At 26.4% G+C, this 25136-nt stretch overlaps 1 protein-coding gene across 1 annotated transcript; it reads left to right on the forward strand.

Moving 5' to 3' along the window:
• The first annotated feature begins 567 nt into the window (after positions 1 to 567).
• On the forward strand, positions 568 to 21611 carry LOC142326798 (6-phosphofructo-2-kinase/fructose-2,6-bisphosphatase-like). The gene is made up of 10 exons (XM_075369515.1): positions 568 to 1360; positions 5941 to 6057; positions 7131 to 7291; positions 8639 to 8773; positions 9025 to 9178; positions 10534 to 10637; positions 14084 to 14302; positions 15627 to 15861; positions 17167 to 17294; positions 19349 to 21611. The coding sequence occupies exons 1-10, from the start codon at positions 1258 to 1260 to the stop codon at positions 19460 to 19462; spliced, it is 1470 nt and encodes a 489-aa protein (XP_075225630.1). The 5' UTR covers positions 568 to 1257; the 3' UTR covers positions 19463 to 21611.
• The last annotated feature ends 3525 nt before the right edge of the window (positions 21612 to 25136 follow it).

A 25136-nucleotide genomic window follows, 5' to 3' on the forward strand; every position in this document is an offset into this window, starting at 1 on the left:
ATACGTGTTTAATCCGTTAAAAATTTAAAAAAAATTGTAAAAATATTAAATAAAAAATTAAGTAAAAAAAATTGAACTTTTTTTAATTATTATCTGCTTATTATTTTACTTACTCAACGTTTAAACTATTTACAAGTTTGTAAATTATCTCATTGCTAACATTATATTTAATTTTTATTTCTATTTGTATGAAAATGTCATTCAAAATATTAGTTATGCTCAGGACTTATTTTTTTTTAAAAAGATAATAAAAAAATCAAATTAAAACACGAATATATATTCGATTGCTGAGATATATATATATGTATGTATATATATATATATATATATATATATATATATATATATGAGAATGTTTTAGAATCGTTCTGGTTTTCAGTAGGGGAACGTTATTTATTTTACATTCTTCTCAAAACACGGAACAGACGGTACTTACTACGCGTGAACATGTGTTGTTTCCGTTATTGACACAGTAACTAACAGAGTGAGCTAGTGGCGTAGTTCCTGCACTCCCCACTCTCGAGAAATCGATTCTTTTTGTGTGCATGACGGAGATAAAACTGAGAACATAAATGTTGAGTTGTGGATTACATTGCTCAAAGCGTAGCGGTGAGTGTCTTGCGAGTCTTTTAGTTCGGCTAGATAATGCTCGTCCTAATTAAATTCTTGCGTCGACCGACCGTTTCATCAAGGGAAGCGATTCTGAAGATTTATCAGCTCTTTGTTTAAAATAGCTCATTTTTTAGCACGTCTGGACATTTTTGTAGTTATATTTATAACAAGCAAGCGATTGAACATTATATAATTGTTAATATTATTATTTTTATTAATGTGTAAATTTAAATTCCAGTAGTGATTTGTGTTCTATAGAATAGTGATTGACCTGTTTTGATTATAAAGAAAGGTTTATAAAAGGACTTGTAAGCAGTAACACTGGCATCGTTCTTGATTATTAACCGCCCTATTGGAATGAGGGCAGATCTTCAGTCGTTTATTAGACATACATCATCTGATCATTTTTCAGAAACATTAGACATTTAGTACTCGGGGTTTTGGTGATCTTAATGATCCCTGCGTGAGTTATTTCTTGGAATTTATTCCGATCGACTCCCTCGTTTTTGCTGCTGGTGTTAACTGTAACTCTACTTTTGCTTGAGCTGAGCGTTTAAGCAGTATTGCTTATTTATTTGTCGTCAATTACTAGCGTAAAGCGAGTTAAATTTTTTATTGAATCTGTTGAAAACCTCATCATTGAAGATGAAGTCAATCCGATTTGGATCCACTCCAATGTCTGGGAAAGATGATTCCGATGAAGAGAAAGAAACAATGTACACCTGGCCGTCTACAACATTTAAAAATGGTTAGTAGTTAATAATAAAACCTTATATTTTTTGTTTTGGTTAAAATTAATTCTTAAGTAAATAAAAATATATTTAACGTTAATTTTCATTGAAAAAATAAAAATAAAAAAACAAACGATCATTTGCTTTTAAAACACTATTAGCCTAGTGATATGCATGCTCAATTTAGACTTTCTTCTTGTAACCTTAGTATTTAGTGTTATATAAAAAATGAGCAGTTAATGAATTAACCTTAATTTTAATAATCAGTTATAGAATTATCCTGAACTTAATGAATAAGCAATAGGAGAAAATATAAGTAAAAATCATATTTCAGGAACTGTTGTGGTTATTGATTACTTATCAATTTTAAACAAAATAACGTTATCTTCCTCAATCCTACTCTATTTTACATTCACGTTATGCTATGTTCCTTTTCTGTTGTTTTTTTTTTTTTATTTGTATTTGCCCTTGTGTTCTACAAATAGATAAATACCGATTTCGATATGAATTTTAGAATTTTTTGATGTTTTTTTAGATAGATTTTTAATATTTAAAAACTTTCTTTGCATTCCTAAACTAAATAATCCAGCTAATAATAGAGGATGAATTAAATGATTTGACGAAATCATTCATTTGTTGAAATGAAATAATCCCGTTGTTTTTATTTAGAAAAGTTTATGCAATATCATTTTGAACAAATTATTATCTACTAATTAAGCGAATATTTTTTGTTTTGATTGATTATTGATTTGTGTAACAATTCGAAAGTGCAGCCTACGTAGAAATTTGTGGTCGGTCTTGTCGCTCGCTTGTGTGGTGGCCGTAAAACTTAGAAAATTTGTTTTACATTTTTAAAAATTTTGTTACTGATGCACAAATATGAAATACATTGAAACTTAAGGTATGACAGCTCAAAGGGATCAAATTAATCACTTAACTACGTAAACAACAGACTACTGCAATATTTATCGACAGTGTAAAAGCTGTAGAAACTTGATATTTATTTTATCTAGTATTAGTCTCAACAGTTTTCAGTAGTTAACAGTGTTTCATTAACAAAACTGCAAATATTGCTGTCGTAAAAATACCACGTATATATATATATATATATATATATATATATATATAATATAGGTCATGACCTTGTTATGAAATTTTTATTTGCAGTAATATGAAATTATTGAGATAGTCATAAAATAGTAATAACTAGAAGGTAACAAATTAACATTTAATCCAATAGAAAATGCTTCATAATTAAGCATAAACATTTTAAGAAATATTTTTTTTATTTTATGAATGAAAATAGTGAGTTATTTACAGCACTAATTAGTAATTAACAAACTATAAATACAATCGAGTTGACGTAGTAGATGATATTAATTAATTAACACTTCATTCTATTAAGATAGATATACAGAAATAATACATGTTATTGAAAAAAATATTTGTCTCATACTTAAAAAAAACAATCTTAAAGTTGTTCGAAAGTGAGAGGGTGGCCTTCATCTATGAAGGGGTGTTAGCCGCCATATTTATTTCCATTCCTTTAGAGAAATATTGTTTTATTTTATAGTTCTCTTCTCGTAAAAAAACTTGATAACTTCGAACGTCATAATTTTGGTAACATCTTACCAAACTGAATCGCATACGATAAAGTAATAATTATTAGTAAACATTGTCAACATTTACTTGAAAAAAATTGGTTGAATTAGCATTTGTTTGGTTTACACATCTAGTCTTTTTATAAACAATAAGCAGTCCTTTTGTACAGATTGTGATAATTTTGAATAGAGCGTAACAGTATGAATTCGAGTCCAATAGAAATATTTCTAAATGAAATCTGAAAGTATAAAGCGCTAATAAATTTCTAGTGAGCGTAAAATCTATAAAATGTAACTCGTAAAAAATAATTTTGATCCAACAATTTTAGAAAAAAAATACCTGAAGATAACAAAAATGTATATAAACAAAATCAGTACTTTACATACCAAAAAGTATATTATTTAAATCATTTGTAACGTTATTGAAAGAAATGTTTTGAATTTTGCATGTATATATATATATATATATGAAGAAATAAATACATTTAATTTTCAAGGATTCTTACTTGTGCTAATAATATGCGGAAAATATAATATTCAAATCACAAACTATACATATAATGGGCTAAAATTTTATTAAACGTATGCAAGTTTTTTTTGAAAAATTTAATTTTAAAATTATACAGTTAAAAAAAAGTAACACTTATTTTGTCAAGAGAATGTATAATTGTAACATACAGATTTTGTTTTTGACTAATCTACTCTACCTGTCTATATTTTTAGCTAGTATTTTACTTAAACTACTCACAGGGATTTTTTAGAATTCACTTTTTTTCAATATTAATAAAAATAATTTTTTATTTAAAGAAGTGAAATAGATATATAAGAACCTGGAATATAAGAGCTAAATTATTATCATTATTGCTACAATAATTCTTTTTACTTAGGTTACTCTGTTAATATTATTGAAAAAAGAAAGATGAAATGTTTAAAATTGAACCTATTTCCAGCTGTATTAATGTAAAGAATGCAACAATAAAAGTTGCCTTAACATATTTGTATAACATCCTCCAAGGCTAAATGATAACTGACCTTGATAAAAAGTACAATGAAGGACTGTGATTGTTTAGATCTAACTTTTAAATATTTTCTTCTTATTGGTTTTATACTTTTAAAATCAAATCAATGTAATCTTAATGCACTGAAAGTTCATTAGTTACTTTAGTGGTTGCGGGTATTTTATTTATTGATTCTTAATTAATATGCATCATTGGAAAGAACACTTTATTCAAGAGTCAAGTATTTTAGGTTTTCTAATTAGCATGAACTAATTTTAATATTATTAAATATTACTTATATTTAAAAGCAATCAAAGAATAGTTTCAAATTTCAATTATCACACATGTGCTACACTGAACATGAAAACTGTGTCTATTTGTGTGTTTTTTTTTTTTGGAGAATACTCAAGTATTCTACTGTAACATTCTGAAAAATATTTAAGCAGGTAAGAAAAGAGAATTATAAATACTCCTATGTAAAAAAAAAAGAAACTTATTGTTCTTGGAAGAATAAAAGTTAGGTGTAGACTATATTGAAGTACTAGAGTTAAAAATAAAAATAAGTCACCGTTTTAGTATTGAGTTTAGCCAAGGATTTTTTTTTTCTTTTTTCAAGGATTTGTTAATCTACATAAATAAAAATGTAAATTTTCGTTTGTTCAGAATCTTTAATCTCCGAAAGTTCTTCACCGATTGCTTTGAAATTTTGTCACAACGTTGCATTCATGTTTTTATACACCTGCATTTATATACCTAAGATGTCACAACTGTACAGGTAAAAACATGCTTTTTTTTAAAAACAGTACTATCTGTTGGACGTAAAAACAACACACGCTATACTAAATATTTTACGATTCCATTTCAGTGTTTCCGATATGTGTGTCCGCTATAGACTAAAAAACTACTGGATCGATTTACGCGCAGAGAAAAAGGGAGAAAGGGAAATATCGGAAAAGGGAAATAGGGAAAAATCTAAAAAAGTAAAAGGGAAGAAGGAGAAAATGGAAAAAAGAAAGAATGGGAAAACAAGGAAAAGGAAAAACTGGGAAAAGTAAATGGAAAGGGGAAAGGAGAAAAAAGAAAAGGGGAAAGGGAAATAAGGGAAAGATAAATGCGGGAAAGAAAGGAAGAAAGAAAAAATAAAATGGGGAAAGGGAAACAGAAAATAATATGGGGAAATCTCATTTTCAAAAATGAAAACGAGAAAAGGGAAAACAAAAAAGGAAAATGTAAAAGGGGAAAAAGGAAAGAGGGAAAGGGAAAAGAGTGAAAAGAAAAACGGCAAAGGTTAAATTTTTTGAAGTACCATAATGCTAATTTTGTTACTGTTTTATCAAACTTTCAATTGTGCTCATTTAATCTATATATATATATATATATATATATATATACTCAAATCTAGTAATAGCAAAGCATTGCCAGGTCTGCTAGTGTTATATTTCTTAACCTGTAGTATCAATCATGTAAATGTACAAATTATAAAATTATTATCAATTTTAATTCAGTATCAAGTTAAAAGCAAAGCTATAGCTACTGTGCATTGATAGGTGAATGGTCCCAGAGACAAAATAGGCTTAAAGATAGAATAACACATGAAAGATTCTAGTATTTTGTATTTAGCCACAGGAAGTGAGAATGGAGATTGTAAATTGTCTTTGATGTGAAGAGAACATGGGAGACTGACTGACAACAGAGGCTTCACAGTAGAAACTTTCTCTTGAGCCATCTCTTCATACTGTCTGTTGGGAGCAGTAGTTATCTTTTTTTTGGAAAATTCTATATAATAATCATTACATGTACATTGTTCTACCTGATAGCTAGGAACCGTATTATAAAATTTCATAACAATCGGCAAACATGTTTGCCATAATTGTTTCACAAATACACAAAGTGCCTAAAGAATGAGTTAAATCAGGACCTCACATCACTCAGTTGATGACTTTAAATTATTATTATTATCTTAAATTGAAGTTTATTTTATGTTTTTTTCTTTTGTAGGTGGGAAATGTTTTGCGCCTCTTGTAGTTGCTCTTGTTGGTCTTCCTGCTAGAGGAAAAACAGTTTTGGCACATAAGTTACAAAAATACCTTTTATGGAAGGGTAATTCTGTAAAAGGTAAGCATTCATTAACTTTTTATTAGAATGTATAACAATAAATAATATATTATAAAAGTTAAAAATGCTTTCTTAAATCACATTTGGAAAAATATATAACTAAAATAGTAATTCATTCAGAAAATTTATTTTTTGTTTTCATTTAAAGATGTAGAAATAATAGTGAAGAAGTTTTGTATTTTTAGCTTTTTCTAATGAAGCTAGGTATACATAACTAAATTTCTGATATAAAACAAGTAATCATATGTATTGATATGTTTGCCTCTTTCCTCTACCCAATTATGATTTGTGATTTAAAATAAAATTTGGCAAATTATCACAGGTCTAAAAAATGCTACTAACAGCCAAGGAATAATACTTTTTTTTTTAACTAAAATAAAATAGCTTTTACATTTAAAAACCTCTTTATATATCTTGTATATTATTAGTTGAATTACTAATTGATTTGAGGTATGCAGTGAGACAATCAATTTCCATAATACAGCCTTGGTAGTTGTGATCTATTATAATACCGTTTTTGACTAAGAGCTAAGGGATAGTAACCAGTTTCCCTCAGAACATTATATTATCCACTAATGACTGATATGTTAACTGAATGCTTAACAAGTACTGCTTCCTAGAGAAGTAAAATATCTGTCTCATTCTCAAATTATTGTGAATAGGTTAGACAGTTTTATTAAGTGGACAAAAATGGTAATTGAAAATTAACTGTAAAAATAATATTTTATTCTACAACATAGAAATGAGATTTAGGTTAAAAAAATATTTTCACAAGTGTGATTCTTGACAAGTTATAGTGAGAAAATTAACTTAGTGAAATACAATAAGTATTATTAGAGTATAATTTTCATTTAAGTTTAGGGGGAAAAATGTTAAATGTTTTAGTAAAATTGTCTCTAAATTAAATCTTGTAATTTTTACTATTTAAATTTGTAATATTAAGTTACTTGTGTTTATGAGCAATAAATGAATTTATGTCTGTATGCATATAAACTAGATTATCTGAAAAAGTTTTGCTTTTTGTAATAAAAGATTGATACAATACTATTTAATTCTCTTTTTCTATTTTCTAGTATTCAGTGTGAGTAATTATCGCAGAAAGCATATTGAGCTATACAACAGTCATGATTTGTTCCGAGCAGACAATGAAGAAGCCTATAAAATAAGAAAACAAAGTGCACGTGAAGCAATGGGAGATTGTTCAGATTGGCTGAAATCGCATGGAAACATAGCAGTATGTAATGTTACTGATGCTTATTTTTTATAACAAACCAGAAAAGAAGAGCTAGTACTGAAAACATAAATTTAATTAATTAAAAATATGAAAATGTGTTTCTTCACCTACATTTAGTTTTTCCCTACTTTCAGATAAAAATAGAAGTTAATGTTATTTTTACATTAAATATTTTTCAAAAAATATTTTCTGAATCATATTCTTTGTTTTATCTGCTCCTTACATTTTATTAAATGAAATCTGAAGGAACTAGCTGAAATGGTGTCTTATCCCTGTATATTATTTACCATAATTTCAAACAAATAAAACTTAATTACATAAGAGTTTCTTTTGGCTTGAAATATTTATTTAACATAAAATTATTTAAATCATTGAACATGAAGTAATTATTAATTTATTCTTTATTATTGAATCTGGATTATTAATCATAAAATTCTTTAATTGTAACTAATTTTTATTTTAACAATCCTTTCTTGTAAAATAGCAGAAATTTTCTTTTCTTCTTTATTATTGATTTTTTTCAAGACTAAGTATCATCATCTAAATTTGAATTTTTTTTACCCTGCCTTCTAAAATTGTATAGTGCTAATACCTACTGCCTTGTATACATCCATACTTTAACTGAGCATGAGATTTAGTTTAAATGTAAAATGGTTTAATTCTCACATTTATCTGCCCTATTTCTTTCAATACTGATAAAATGATGTTTTTATTGAAATCAAAGAGCAATTCATCAGTTTCATCTAAACCTGTCTTGTAATTATTATTTTTTCTCTTCAACTATTTCTGCAACTGTTTTTCCTTTACTACTTTACATTTGCATTTTGTAAATATCAGTACATTTTTTCACCATTATACTTCACTTATATTTTCTTCTTTCATCTGTCAGCTCTAACATATCTTTATTATCCAAGGTTTTATATTCTGTTTAGAATATCTTCTCCTGCTTTATTATTGAAGTCTTAAAGTTATCCAGTATTTTCTGTAGCATCTACTTAGTCTACTTTACATCTCAGGAATGGTCAAACAGACTGTGCAAGACTACGCTTCATTTACATTCACACATATCAATCTCATTCATTACCTGAAATAATACCTTACTTCAGTATCTTACTGGTGGTTTCAGAGGCTAAACAGGAAAAAGAGAGAGAGGGGCTACATTACATCATTCACTTTTATTCTGTATCATGTTTTTCATGTTTACAATATTTTCATTATCATCTCAAACATCACTTTACATTCCATATTACTAAATTGTGATCAGTTTCCTCTTCTCAGAGATTTAAATATAAATTAAAAAAAAAGATTTCTGTAATGAAATTAAGACAAATTTTTTGCCATTTTCAGATTTTGGATGGAACTCATGCCACAAAAGAAGCACGCCAGAGTGTACATGACTACTTTGTTAAACAGCAAGGATATAAACTCATGTTTGTTGAGTGTTTGTGTGATGATGAACTCATACTTGATCAGAATATAAAGGTGAGTGATCACTTTATTACTCTGATAAAACATTTCATATTTTAAATATATGTTGTATAATTCTAAGTTTATGTTGTATATATGTTGTTTAATTCTCAGCAGATATTGTAACATTAAGGTTTCAAGCTGAAGATTATTAAAGATGAATTTTTTTGATTTAAAAAAACAAATATTTTCTTGTTTTAGAACAAGTTTTATTACTTTTAACCAAGAAGAAAGCCAATAATACTATTTCTTAATTTCATTCTCAGGAAATACTGCAGTTCAGTAAAGACTACAGGCACATGAGTAAAGAGAAGGCACTGGATGATTTCCATCATAAAATAGAACATTACATGGAGGTTTATGAGGCTATTAACCCCAAATCTGAAGGAAATTTCTCTTATGTCAAATTCTGCAACAATGGTAAGTACTAGCAGTAACAATATAAAATATTTACCTTTAATTTTATCTTAATATAATAACTTAAAATTTAATTATTTTATAACTTATTTTAATGTTTATTTACAATATCTGCTTCACCTTTAATTTTGTCCTTCCTGTTAATCAAATTATGAACCATGTCATTTTACAAATCCTTGGATTCTTATACTTTCAAATTGGATACTATACTGATCTTGTTATATCTTTACTGATGAGCAAGTTTAAAGTTTGACTATATTTAAATTGAGGCTGGTCGTATTTCATTCCCTGTTAAATCTTTTGTTAATCAATCTCGTTTTATTTATTTTTCTTCAAAATTTAAAAAAAAAACTAAAGTACCTGTTTTCACTATTTATTAATCTAAATCATGAAGAGTAGTAAAATAAATAAAATTGTTCTAAACATACTTCCTATTAATTGGATATCTAACATATTTTCATTCTACTCATCAAATTTGGAGATTTTTGACTAATGATTTTTCATTTCAATAATAACTGTTTCAGTCAAAAAATATTTAAAGATATATTAAATTATTTATTAATTTTATTTAATTAAATTTATTAATATTTAAAAAAAAATATTAATGCTCTTATGTTGTTTTGTTGAATAAGAAAATGTGTTAATACAGTAAAAACTTCATGATTATTTGAAGGTGATGTGATATTTGAAAATATAAATATGGTTAACAATATTTAATCAATGAAAAATGTATAAATGTGTAGAATTAATGTTACTGTTAGCACTCTTATTTTAATTAAATGCATTAGCTCTTGAAAAGAAGATAGCAGAAAAATTTATCCAGTACTATATAGAATGTAATAAAATATAATTGTCAGCATGAAAAATTAGAAAAAACTGGTAAAAACTATTACCAGCAAAGACCAAAATTATTTATTTTAATTTATTAAATACTACTATTAAATTTAATTCGTTGAAATGGTTTTATATAGTAGAAAGGACATTTGAAGAATATTAAGAAAAAAAATTGTTTATTAAAAAATTATATTTAAAAAAATAGTTCATTACATACGGTATACATATAGCATCTTTGTTGATGTTTTATTTCTTGTAATGGTGTACAAAAAAAATGTTTATTCAGTATCTCACAAACACACCACATGAACATGTGTTATTTACATTACAGTGTAAATATATGTTAAACGTTTTAAACGTTAAACGTTTTATATAAACGTTTATATAAAACTCTGTTATAAACATTGTAACTGTTATAAACGGTTTATATATGTTAAACTCATTTTACTGTAATACATATTTATATATAAGTATGTTGTTTTATTTTAAAGAATATTTAATTTAAATCTTCTTTATTATTTCAGGAGAAAATATATCAGCACATAAATTAAATGGTCCTCACCAGAGCATTGTACTTAACTATCTTTCAAATTTTAAGCCTGCTTCAAAGACTCTATATTTCTCTAGAGTAAGTATTTTTCTATTGATGTTAAAAACATAATAAAAATCTTGAATAAATTGGTTATTATAGATCCAGTTAGACTGAATGCATAATGTTATTTATAACCCAAATTAATACCAATTTGGAATACAACTAACAGTTTACAAGAAACTATATCTATTTTTTTTAACTACAAATTTAATTCTTTCCAATTGCAATGAAGTTAAAATGCTAAAATTGTAACATAATACTTTGTCTTTTCTTTATTAATTTAAAATTAGCAAATTTTTTGCACATCAGAGATTTTGGAATACGATTATCTATTGGATATCACTATCAAATTGTTGTAGGTAACTTAATATGAGACAGGTTTTTCCCAAATATGGTGTATCAAAAAGGATAGCAGATGTCTTGAACCTGGCTTCTTGTAACAGATCCTATTGCCTTTTTCATTGAGCCAAAAATACTGTTTACTGATGTGACCGGTAGATAATGTCATGAAATACCAGATAAAAAAGCCCCAAAAAATCAAGCAAAAAAAGACTAACAACCACGTATTTTACACGAAACAGTTTGTTTTTCTATTTGTTACACATTTAATTGTGAATTGTTTGAAGAATATTAATAAAAAAAATTTGGTAAAATTGTCAAATGTATTCTTTTGATTGAAATTAAAAATAAATTATCTCAATCTATCAACTATTAGTCCTTAAATAATTTTTTCCAAATCAGGTCTGAAAAATCTAACTGTTTGTCTACCTTTAGTGGGCATGGGTTTCACAATTTCACCACCAGTTAGTGCTATGTATGTTTGTCCAATCACATTATGTCTTACGCTTATGTGTATTATGCCTTATGCATAATATAATAAGTAAAAATAATGTAAAACATAGCAACAATATAAGTAAAGCTATAAGTAAACATAACACACATTATCAGCTATTTGTGAATTTATAAAAAATAAAATATCATAAAAAATAAAAATTTTTTTGAAACAATACGATATATGATTTTTCATATATAACATAATCTTATCACGTCTACATCACTTTTCATTATGATGATAAGCTCATTATTTTGACATTTTTGCTTGATTTTTTCATACAAGTGAGAATTAGTGGCCTTCTTGTGGTTGATATAACTAAAAGTTATTTACTAGTGGCCCACACTGAATCTCTCCAAACAGTTAAGTTGGGACAGCAGTATTTGAATTACTCACCGGGTTGGTCTAATGGTGAACACTTCTTCCCAAATCAGCTGATTTGGAAGTCGAGAGAGTTCCAGCGTTCAAGTCCTAGTAAAGTCAGTTATTTTTGCACGGATTCGAATACTAGATTGTGGATAGCGGTGTTCTTTGGTGGTTGGGTTTCAATTAACCACACATCTCAGGAGTGGTCGAACTGAGACTGTAGAAGACTACACTTCATTTACACTCATACATATCATCCTCATTCATCCTCTGAAGTATTATCTGAAAGGTAATTACCAGAGCCTAAACAGGAAAAAGAAAGAAGTATTTGAAATGGAAGATTAATTATATATTGCAGTGTGCATCATTTTTCATTCTGGTACATTGTTTGAGAAAGAGCTTACACATGCATTGTATAGCAAAGTAAGAAATGCGTCCATACAAGTGACAAAAAAGTTAAACATGACAACTGGCCAAGAAATGCAAAAGATACTTATTTGTTAATAGCAAAGAAAGATTATTAAAACCTGAAACTAATTTAAATTGACAAAAACAAATACTTATCTTTTTCTGATTAAAAACTAAATAAATTCATGAATGTCAAATGTGAAATCAGTTGTTTTACTTCACCCATCAAATTATTAAATTTAATACAATTTGATAAACACTGTTGAACAAAAAGCACTGATATGACTCCTCAAAAACATTTCCAGTGTAAAAAATAAGGTTGCCAGGCTTCGTAGTAGGTCATTAATTATTTTACCCCAAAGTAGAATGTCTCAATAAATTTTTTAGACTGATATATTTAATACTGAATGATTAGTGAGAGATATCGTTGGTATAGGGAAATCTGAAAAATTTTATTGCAATGCTCTCATACTCGAAATATCTGACACTCTACCTTAAGTTCAATTATTTATTTTTTTCGCATTTATCATGTCTTTTTCATGAAATTATGGTAATCACAAGGAGAAAATGAAAAAAATTTTATCAGTCCTAAAAATCTACTGAGACATTTTGGTTTGGAATAAAGTACTGGTGTACTGTGATGATAATACTTTATGTTGAAGTGCAATTTCATAAAAAGATATTAAATCTGGCATCCTCCTTTTTATATTGGAAATGTTTTTGAGGCGTGATAAGAATATATCAAGCCCAAAAAGGATGATTATTCAATGTTACAAGTAACACCTACAAATTTTCACTATAAAATTGGCTGTTTGATGAACATTTTTACTCTATCAGAGAAACTGATATTTCTCGTATCATAGGTCTTTACATGCTTCATACATACTAAAATCTGTGACATGTAGTAAAAGCAACAAATTAATATATTCTTTTTTATTCAGAAGTAATGAAGGTTAATACGTTAATGTTAGCATCTCAGTACTTCATCCAGAAGGCTCTAATTTTAAATGACATACAGGTTGGCATTTTTCATATTGTTACAAGTTTCCATTCCATATAACTAAATACAAGCTTTAAACTAATGTGGTGAATTAATAATAAAAAAAAAACTTTTTTCAGTTGGATTATAATGCAATGCCATCAAAGTATTGTATAGTAGCTAATAATTGTACGAGGAATGTTAATTAGACCACTTAGATGTGACAGTTTTATTAATCTAAAGTTATGCTTATCTAAGTAGTGTGGGATTAGTAAAGAAAAATCAGTCCTTTTCAAACTTCTATGATAGATTCATCTAACACAGTTGAAATATTTATTTAAAACAAATTCCTTCAAACTAGTTAAATGGTACGATTTTGATCCAATAAGTTTTAATACACTATGCTAGTATATCTTTTTATGTAACTACTGTAAAAATTATGTAATTATGTAAAAAATAACATTTTTTTATACAATATTACATTTTCACTAACAATAAATAACAAATCTATACATTTTTATAATATATATATATATATATATATATATATATATATATATATATATATATATTCCCCATGAAACCCCATTATATATATTCCCCATGAAACTGATCACTGACTAGTGACAGCCTTTCACATTGTATCATTCTATATACTGAATCACTAGATTAATTTATTCAATCAAGTATAATAAAACAAGAAGATAAAATTTCTAATGAGATACATAAAATACAGATTTTAAATTGAAAACAATAAATTTCTGAAAATTTACAAAAATTATTAAACAGTAAAGAAAGTTATTGCTGATTTAGCCACTCAGTAGTTATTACTAATTAAATTTTTAGAAATACTGGTTACTGTAATGTTTGAGTATTTTATTTCTGTTTTTATTTTAGCATGGTGAGAGTGAGTACAATGTTTTGGGTCGCATAGGAGGAGATGCAGATCTTTCTCCTCGTGGGCGCTTATATGCTGCATCACTTGCCAGATTTATAAATGAAGCCGATATTCCAGAATTACATGTCTGGACTAGTCAGAAAAAGCGTACAATTCAGACAGCTCAGGGAATTATTGCACCAAAGGAACATCTTGCTCCATTAAATGAATTGGATGCAGTAAGTAAAATCTTTATTAGATGTTTTAAAGTTAGTTCATTTTGTATCAGACGTTATTAAATTTTCATATTTACATACTTATTTAGCACTTATGTTAGCATTGCTAACAGTAAAATCATATTGTGTAAAAAATCATATTGAACTGCTGTTTGATGTACATTTAAAAACAAATCAATCAAGGAGCTGTGAAATTCATAAAATTTGTAATTCTGTGAAATACATATAATGTATTAAATGAAGAAATCAGAAAATGACAAATCCATTCATGTTTGGCTAAAAATCCTTGTGTAAAAATGAGTTAGTTACTCAGAAAAGATGTGATAATGTATTGATTGCATCCTTTCTGTCCCTTAGAATAGAGAATATCAGGTGATAAGGGATGATTTTGTGTGTGTATGTGGTAGTTAAAAAATTTGTGAAAGCAACTCATCATTTCATCTCTTATCTTAACATTTTCTGGAAATTTCATGACTGATCTCTATAATATTGTATCACAAAATGGTCACTATCATTTTTTGTGTATTAGAATTATATCAAAGTTTCACTATAATTTAGACAATTGAAATATAATAGTGAAATTTATTGTCCTGTTGTAGTAGAAGTATGCAGAAAAATAGTTTAAGGAGAAATAATTAATGAAATAAAAAAACATTCTTTTTAACGCTTTGAAGACCACTTGATGATTTTTTGTCAGTTTCAGTTTTATGCTAAAAAGACCAACTGGCGATTTTTCGTCAATCTCATTTTATGCGAGAAAGACAATTTGGCGAAATTTTGTCAGTATCAAAATGATGTTTGTACTGATCACTTGTTTGGTTGTCATGGCAGATATGGCAATCAGCTTGGTAGAGGTAATGTTTGTACTGTTTAAAGTCGCACATGATGCACAATTAATATTTGGATAGTAAACAAAAATATTTATTATTTTGATCTTAATGACTATTTATGTTTTTATTTTACATAATACATAAATGTAGTTTATTTGTATTGTTTTGAGTTGGCCATTATTATGACATTATTCATAATGTTATGACATAATGGTTATTCATAATGGTTGTCATGACATTATTCATAATTATGCTATAAAGAAAATTTTAATAACATTGTCTAGAAATAAAAATATAATCAATAACAGAATTTTCATTGTTATTAAAACATTTCTAAGTATAATTTTTAAATGCTTTCGTTCAAAATAGTGATTGGTTTTTAATGTAAAATTTTAAGTGTTAAATATATTTTTAAGATCTATTTATGAAAAAGGAAAAAGTAACTAAAACCACCTTTTATATTTAGTACTTTGTTATCACATTGACATATTTTACAGGGAGTATGTGAAGGAATGAGTTATGAAGAAATGCAAGAAAAGTTTCCGCAAGAATTTGCTTGGAGAGATCAAGATAAATTAAGGTATCGTTATCCATGGGGTGAATCTTATGTGGATATTATGAATCGTTTAGAACCAATCTTGCTTGAATTGGAACATGAAGAGAATCTTCTTGTAATTAGTCACCAAGCAGTTCTTCGTTGCATACTAGGATATTTTCTCAATAAAAGTTTTGGTAAGTTATTATTTTTCCAGTAAATTTTAATTAATTCTGCTGACATATTCAAAAGTTTATTATTATTATTAAACAGTATTTAGTTTTATAACTAAAATGTTCATTTACCTGCAGCTTTAAAACTACTATTTTTGTCCTTAATGATGAAAAGATAATCTGATGATAATCTGATGACTTCTTACATTTTTGTTTGCTAATTTGTGTAACTACTTTATATGTATATGTACTTAAATAATGTATACAGTATAACTACTTAAATGTAGTTTAATTTACTTAATTTTTTCAGTTAAAAAAATTAAAGTTTTTTTTAATTTCATAAGAATTAATCACTATTTTTTAATTAGAAATAAATTTGAATTTTTTGAGAATATTCCATAATTACGCTAGGATTATCATAATTGATTTGAGTGTTGAGTGCTAAAATTAATTTTGAGAGTAGAGGTACTCTGAAATCCATCAACTATGAATGTTAAAGTGACAAGCTAGGAAGGTTTCAATTCTTCAGTTTGATGAAGAATATTTTTTACCTCCTTGTATGAATTGAAGGAAGTATTGTGATCGCAAAAAATTTTGGTTTTCAGACTTCAATGGAAATATCCATTTTGACCATCCCTGAATCCATTTTGACTAGTTTCGGCATGACATCTTTACATACATATGTATCTTGCATAACTCAAAAACGATTAGCCATAGAATATTGAAATATTGGATTTAGGACTGTTGTAACATCTAGTTGTGCACCTTCACTTTTGATTGCAGTCGATGGTATCAAAAGTGCCCAAAAAAGCCGAAAATAAAAAAAATTGTATTTTGAACTTTTTCTTTACTGCAATAATAATCCCTTATTGAGAGCTTTTCAATGATATATCATAAGTGATATTTATTTTCATTAGTTCCAGAGTTATAGTCAAATAAAATTTTTAATTAATGAAGTATCTGGATCTTACAAGTGGAATTGGTTCATTCAGTGGAATTGGATTGGTTCAAATATGACTTCATCTCCTTTTTTTAAACTTTTTTTATTTAAATATATTGATTTATAAATAATTATTAACCTCTGACTGTAAAACCTTTTACGATAAAAAATAATTCAATAACAATTTAAAAAAAAGTTAAAATATCAGTAGTTATTAAAATTTTATGTACTTTTCATTTTAAAAAAAAAATGTGTGTATATAATTTAATTGGCATAAAAGGAAGTCGTGTGATGTCCACATCAGATTTTTTAGTCTTGATTTTGTATAAAAATTAAATTGTTAATTTTAGTTGTAATCTAACTAATAAACATTTATTTTTAATTTACAGAAGAACTGCCTTACATCAATGTTCCTTTGCATACAATAATTAAATTAACAACAGAGGGTTATAAATGTCGTCTTGAATTTATAAAACTAAATGTGGAGTGTGTTGACACTTATAGAAAGCAGCCAAAGGTAAGCTGTCTGACATATATTATTTTGTTTAATAGCATATCTTATGTTCAATATAGTATACTAAGATTATCCTTGTAAAGGATAAGTGCACAATAATCTCAAAGAACATGAGGTTTGTTATTCTTCTCCATTATATTGCTTTCAATTTCCCAATCTTTTCATCATGCAGAAAAATTTCATGCAATCATGAAGCTTTCAAATTTTCACATTATGCAGTAAATGAATTCATGCTAAACACACTGATAAGGGTCAGTGTATAGCATTGTCAGTGTATAGCATTATCAGATAGCATTATCAGGGTCAGTGTATAGCTTCCTTGCACAGGTTGGAACTAGTACCTAGTTACTGTAGCATACCTTTTTTTGTGGTTGAATTATTTTAATTGTTGAATCTGATGTCTCTTAATAAGGAAAAAGTTTGTGTATTTCTGCACCAGTTAGTGTGGAGTTACAATTTTTTTTGTCTTAGCACAATAAAATATTAAAAAACCAACCTTTAATAATGATCTAATGAATTAAATCTACTCAAATCAATTAAATCTATATAATTAAGCAATAACATGGAACTAAATTAGGTAAGCTTTGCTTCTGTTTGTATAGCGAGTTCAGATTTACTGTTGAACAAGAACCCAACTTTTTTATTGCTCTAGTTTCATACTACAGTAGTATATTTCTACTTTCTATTCAAATAACAGTCAGTTTTTACTTTCTGCAAAAACCCTTTTTTAATTTAGTATATTTTTTTTTATTTTTCCGAAGTTTTTGAATAGGCAGTAATAAATTTTAATATTTAAAAAAAATGTTTATTGTTTTAAAATTATATATTAAAATTTCATTTCTTTTAACTTCCTTTTTAAAACATCACAAAATAATTTAGAAATGCTTTTATTTTCTTTTATTTCATATTTTCGCTACGATTATCATGAGTGAATTGAGTTATTTACTGCCATTCCTAGCACTGTTACTCTTAACATTCATAGTTGATGGATTTCAGAGTACCTCCAGCCTCAAAACTACTTTTAGTAAGTGAGTGCAAACTACTCAGTAGTTAGCATTAACTATAAGTATTTTTGAGAATGGAGCTACTCCAAAATGCATCAACTATGAATGTTAGAGTAGTGACAGTGCTAGGAATGGCAGTAAATAACACTCAAAACAATGCTTTTTCTGATAAAAGTTCCTTACTGTTCTTCGCTTTTCTTTATCATTGTATTTTTTATTATCTTTACTTCTGTACTGATTATTACTTATTTTGTATTAATTATTTCTACTTGATTTAATCAATTTAACTTTTTCAAGACTCATTAAAGTAATGACTAATCCTTTGCCAGTATTTTAAAAAATTTATGCCTCCAAATCAATTTAACTACTCAGTTATTCTACTTTTTGTAGTTCTATATTTCTTTTCATAAGTTTATCTTTGATTGCAATTTAATCTCATCATCTGTCTTTCTTCTGTTTTGTATTCATATTAGAAACATAGTCCACTTAAAAAAAATTTTATGTGAAATAAATTTCACATTTTCTATTAAAAAATGATCTTTATAAAAATTGTTATACGATAGTTAATAGTATCATTCACTTGAACTAGCATTTTCAATTTTAGATGTTTAAAAAGTTTTTTATTGAAATGCTTATATGTATGAAACCCAATGATTCTTTGAACTAGTATGATCCAGTCATACAGGGAGAACACTAATAATGCTGTGACTTTGCAAAGAATGAAATCGATCCATACGAACTCTTTTCTCAGGAAACTGACTAATGAAATATATTTTAAACATCCATTTTTTCAGTTATTGCAAGCTCTCATTGTTTACATTCATGAGAAAACAATTCAGGCCCATGAATTAAATAAATTGAAAATTTACCTACCAAAAGTGTTAAATGGACATGTTGAAACTGTGATTCACTGAATTCAAATTTGATTACCAATTAAGAGTCTGAATTTAACTAACACTGTTTTTCTGTCATTATTCCTTTCAATATTTAGCCTTTTAATTATACTTTTATTACAAACAACACTTTAATTTTTATATGAAATTCTTGTTTCAGAATTGTTCAGTTCAGCGTACTCAAGACGATGCATTATTGACTGTCCCAGCTCATTTTGATTCCCTTAACATCTGGCCAGTGATGAAAAATCAAACAATGATTGAACAAAATTAAAAAATATCTTTTTTCATTTTATCTAAAAGAGGTTATTAATCTTACTGCTGAAAATTATGATAGATCTTAGTTCATACCTGATAGTAAAGTAATGATGCTAATACAGAATTATAATGAATTGCATAAGATATATTGTTAAATTATATGAATTTTTAATATTTGTAACAAATTCCTTTTTTCAAAATTACTTGTAACTGATAATTTAACAGCATTTTTATAAAATAACATTTATTATTCTACATAACAAATTTGCTTCTCAGTCTAAAATTAGATATCTGCGAGGTAAATGTTTTGTATTTATTATTGATACAATAATTAAAATTGCATTTATTACTAATACGTGTAAATAACAGCAATTGTTAAAACGATTTACAATAATATCAATAAATGGTATTTTACTTGACTTGTAAAATACCAGCCTTGAAAATAGATCAGTAACTTAAATGATTTTACCCAGAGAGCGGAAGGGATAAAGTCATGTGATTATGCGGTTTTAAAGTGGCAGTTACTTTCTTTTCAATATTTTATTGATTTCAATAATTTAAATTTAAATTTTATGACTGATGTGACTTTGAAACAGTATTGATAAGTTTAAAGTAATTAAAAAAGTCTGGGATGCTTTACAACTAAACAATTACACCAAAATGGTAGTACTATTACATATGGTGTAGTAAGAGAATAAGTTAAGGTATAGAGTAAGTTAATTAACAGAAAAAGTTCTGTGTTTTCAGGTGCACTTATACATGAGTACGCATTGTCCTTGCATAAATAGAAATTTATATGAAAAAATTTTTGAATTTCAGAAATTTTTATTTGTGTCCTTCACTGTATTTTTTTTATATCTGATTTTAGTAAAATAAAAAAAAAATTCAGAATCATAAATAAATTATCTATGTTGTGCTTAATTTTACCGGAAGCCATTCAAGCATGATTTTTTTCTATTAGAAGTATCCTACTAATTGCATCCTATAAAAAAAATGTACATTGACATTTATTTTTACAGATTATAAAATTACAGTATTGTGAATCTGAATTCTTCATTGTATTCATTTATTTTCCCTTTTTATCATTAATCATTTATGAAATTAATCATTGTATGTACTTATTTATATTTTACTCCCTCGAGTTTTCTGCAATCATCTGAAGTATTAAAGTACTTAATCCTAATTAATTATTAATATTATACTGTAACTGTATATTCTCTTTTTTATTTAACTTTGAGCTCCTATATAAATGAGTTAAAATAATTTACAAATTCATTCATTCCATGTGATTAATATAATTTGTTACACTGTTAATATTGAAGTAAGGATATGATACAAATATTATTAATAATCAAATTTTAATTATGTAACAGCAAAATGCACATTACTGATAGAAGTTTTAATGGTAGTATCCTTAGTTTTGTATACCGAGATAGAGTAAGGTTTATGAATAGATAATTTAGAATCAGAAAAAATCTGGTATTTGTATTTTTGTAGAGAAATAATGATTTTGCTGGTGCAAATAGCACAGGCCTAGATATCCATTTTCAGATACAAAATCATTTTTATACTTAAGAAGGATTGAATCTCTTAATTTATTTTATTGTTTTAAGCAATTGATTAGATTATTAAAATTTACTTAATAGGATTTAGGTTACAATACGTTTAGTATCAAGAGTATTTGCTTTTGTGTTGGTTTGAATTTAAATAAAATCAAATTAAAACTAATTCTCATTAATATGCATGTTAACATAATTAGAAGTAAGTAATTTTACTGCCAGTAGAATATTTAAATTTATTGTGTACTTATAAAAATTTTAGTTTTAAGTGTTTTAATAGAGGGATGAAATTAAAATGAAATTTTTAAATAAGTTAAGTGCTTTATATAACTTAGGTTATTAAAAAAAAATAATCAGAATTTTGAGATTTTCGGTGGTGTAAATGAAAAAAGGACAAATCCCACAACTAGGACTGCATAAAAATTGTGGAGATGGCTGTGATTTTTATTAACATCTTAGAAAGACTTATTTTTTCAATACTATTGTTATAAAGTAGTAATTACTATGTATAATGTTTTTACTCATATATTTATGTCTTGAACAGTATTTTTTTTAAATGATGTATTAATTAACTGTTTTTAAATAAAATACCTATTAATTATAAAAGCTGTTTTATTTATCAAATTATATCAAGAGTACTTATTCACATTCCTTAAATAATAATTAATTTATTAAAGTTATAAACAATAATACATCTAATTATGTCTTTACTTGAATGTTAACCAAAATATTATTCATTTTGTTTAAAAAGTAGTAGTGAAAAAACTTTCAGTGATTATATAATAGGGTATTGATGCATCGTCATGAACACTGTACATAGCCAAAATCATCATCGCATTAGACTACCATGTAAACACAATATTTAATCTTGCTATTTCAATCCTGTATTTCCCAGTACAAGTTAAAAGCCACAGAAGTGTGAAAGTTTAAAAAAATTTCACGAATAATGACATACGTATTACACAGGTATTGAAGAGAATTAGGGTACAACAGAAGGGTCACTCCCAAAACCTTGGTTTTAACAGGAAATCTGAAACATATGCCTAAAATAAAAAGGTAATATCTTCTTTAACATTTAAATTAAACACTAGGCTTTTAGTTTACACAAGTAAATTGTAAAACTATATGTAACTTTGTCTTTGGACACTGAAAATTCCGACTTGACTTTCTTACAGAACAAAATAACCATTTTACTTTGTCCGATAAGATTATTTATTTGACGACCTTTTCAAACAGATTCAATAAAAATTATTAATGTAATTTTTTTTGCTAACTCTTATTAACATATTGCCAATAGATTATATTATGTTAATAGTTGAAATTTTTAATTATAACAAAGAAAAAGAAGTTACATACTAAAATGAAAAAAATCTTCTTTTAATTCTTCATCTTCTGTTCTTTTATTTTTATTATTAATTCATATAAGTACCCAGAAACATTTCTTTTTCTTGAAGAAAAAATCAGTTTCTATGTTATAAGAGGTGCATAAACAAGTTTCTGAACTTCACAGTTTTGATGAAACAAATTCATAAAGTAAATATATACTTGCTAAAGTATGGTTTTTACTTTTATATCCTTATCAACTATCTGGTTATTTACACAATTGGCTAACTTCAAAATGGCACACAATAAAATGCATTCTTTCTAAACAAAATAATAAAAATGTTTAAATTTGAATAGGTGGGTATGAAAGTGCATGAAAAAATCTCATGTATGCATACTGTACATAATAATATTGACAAATGCATTCAAAAATAATTATGAAACTTAAAAATATTTAATTCGTTTAAAATAATTTGTGTAAATTGTGATTTTTTGTAATTTTGAGTATTTTAATAATTTTAATATTCAGATTGCTTAAAATGCAAGCTCCTTTTTGCATTCTATAAAACCTCCATTGAGAGACTTTGTTGAAGTCCGTTCTGAATATGTGAATTTTAAAAATGTAATTTCTGTTGGGAAGCTGGCTGGCAATAAGGTGTCTAGGTTATTTCTTATTAAAATTTTAAAAGTAAACTATAGGTCAATATTTAAGCTATAAAAGAGATTTCTCTCATTTTAAAATTGCATTTCTAAAATCCTTCTTGATCAATAATTTTGTTTTCAAAAAATAATATAATTATAGGAGTATTTTAATCTCTCTTTAAAATTTCCAAAAGTATTTCCTATTAAAAAGTTGAAAAAATTTTATGGGCACTAATCTTTTATTTTATTTATTCTTTTAATAGTGCATCTCGAGTCAATTAATATTGAAAAGTTTTATTCCTGTAAAAGTGAGACATCTCTGCTATGATTTATTGCCCTTCTTTAACATAACCTTCTGCTGGCGTATAACATAACTAAAAAGGAAAGTTTGCTTAAAATGAAGTGTATTTAATATAACTTAATAATGTTTTTATCTTAAAAAATAGTAATTTATTGGATTTACGCACTGTAGTCTTACTGAGCTCCTAATTTATATTACTTAAAATATTCACAGTTCAGATTATTTTTTTAATTTGAACACTCCTGCATTATTAATTTAAGAAGTTCTATCAAAAACCACTTTGTCCTAAATCAAAAAATGAGATGAATTCAATTTCCTGTTGTTTTTATCTACATATCAGTGAGTTTAATTTTTTTTAAATCTAATTCCTTCAAAATTTATTGCAAAAAAAAACAATTTTTGCAAAACCTACTTTGTTCATTGTTTTTCCTTTAAAAAGTCAACTTGTCCAGGACAAGTTTAGACATTGGTGCAGTTTTTATACATAGTAGTTCTTGTTTGCAAAATATTTTAATAAATAACACCTAATCCTGGAAAGAAGTCACTCTTACCTTCAAAACAATCAAGATCTTTCATTAATTGAAATTAAAAAAAAGAAAACTGCTATCTGAAGTTGGAGAAGATTGGCATAAGATTATTTTAAGTGCTAGGCAGAAGTTATTTCCATTTCATTTGGTAAAATTTAGTATGATGACATAAAAGATACAAAAAATGAGTGCAGAAGAGTATTTTTCAGAAACACCTAAATCTCCTTTGCGTCTCAAAAAATTAAGATATTAACTTTTGATCCATAGAATTATTGAAGATGATCCACTTGTTAAATTCAGGCATCAGTGCAGTAGTCCTTGGTACACAAGTATTTTGAGGAATCATAAAAGGTTTACATAGGAGTTGATATTTCATTCTTTGTGCATAGAACCTCTAATAATAGCACAAACAAAACTTAAAGACCAGCAAAATCTATTTGAGTGACCCTGAAAAACCTGATTTTTATAATAAAATATTTGCAGGTCACAGTGTGAATCAGAAAGTACTCAGTGAAGACATCAATAATTTTGATTTAGATATTGATAATAATAGCAATGGATGTAATGTGTAAAATAATTTAAAATATTTCCTATTACTTTCTATTTTTGAATATTTTCTGTTATTAGTAGTTTTCCACTGTTTTATTATTATATTTTAGTTTTATTATTTCATTTTACTGCTGTCAAGCCAAGTAAACTGTAACTGTAACAATGGAAATCTGAGAAATATGTTTTAGTTTTTTGGTATCATCATTTTTACATGACTGTATTCTAATTTACAAAACTGTATTTTTATTAATAATAATAACCACAAATAGTAAAAGTCACTTAACATTCTTAATTTTTTTTTCTGAACTACTGAACACTGAATTTTTTGCAGATGTTTGTTGTAGTTTTATTTCATCACATGTCAGTGTTATATGTGAGTTTTGTCAAAATTCAGCAAAAACTTACTTTGTCCAAACATTTTTTATTTTTTTATTAGCTGTTCTGATATTATTATTCATTGCAGTTCTTACCCAAAATTTATTAAGCTAATACAAACGTATCAAAATTTATGAGTTCAAGATACTGAATACAAACAATGTTACATTGATTTTCTATTCTCCTGTAAAATTTTATTTTTGGACAAAATAGGTTTCTGACAAAGCCTCTCAATTATTTCAGATTAAAAAAATTACATTGAACAATGATTGTGGGTGAATACAACGAAGTATTTGGCAATAATTAACATAGTGCCATTCTATAGCAATTATGACATTAACTGTTACTACATTCTGACTTTATTATAATGATTATAATGAATATTATATTCTTTGCTCATGCTATATGTTCTCC

This window comes from Lycorma delicatula, chromosome 1 (assembly GCF_047948215.1).
Source record: "Lycorma delicatula isolate Av1 chromosome 1, ASM4794821v1, whole genome shotgun sequence".
Classification (NCBI taxonomy): domain Eukaryota; kingdom Metazoa; phylum Arthropoda; class Insecta; order Hemiptera; family Fulgoridae; genus Lycorma; species Lycorma delicatula.

What these genes read in the sequence shown, in the direction of transcription:
- LOC142326798 (XM_075369515.1), top strand. Translation starts at nt 1,258, where the DNA reads ATGAAGTCAATCCGATTTGGATCCACTCCAATGTCTGGGAAAGATGAT. An exon ending in TGTCAAATTCTGCAACAATG is followed by an intron (nt 9,179 to 10,533) that starts GTAAGTACTAGC and finishes TTATTATTTCAG; the next exon opens with GAGAAAATATATCAGCACAT. An exon ending in CATTAAATGAATTGGATGCA is followed by an intron (nt 14,303 to 15,626) that starts GTAAGTAAAATC and finishes CATATTTTACAG; the next exon opens with GGAGTATGTGAAGGAATGAG.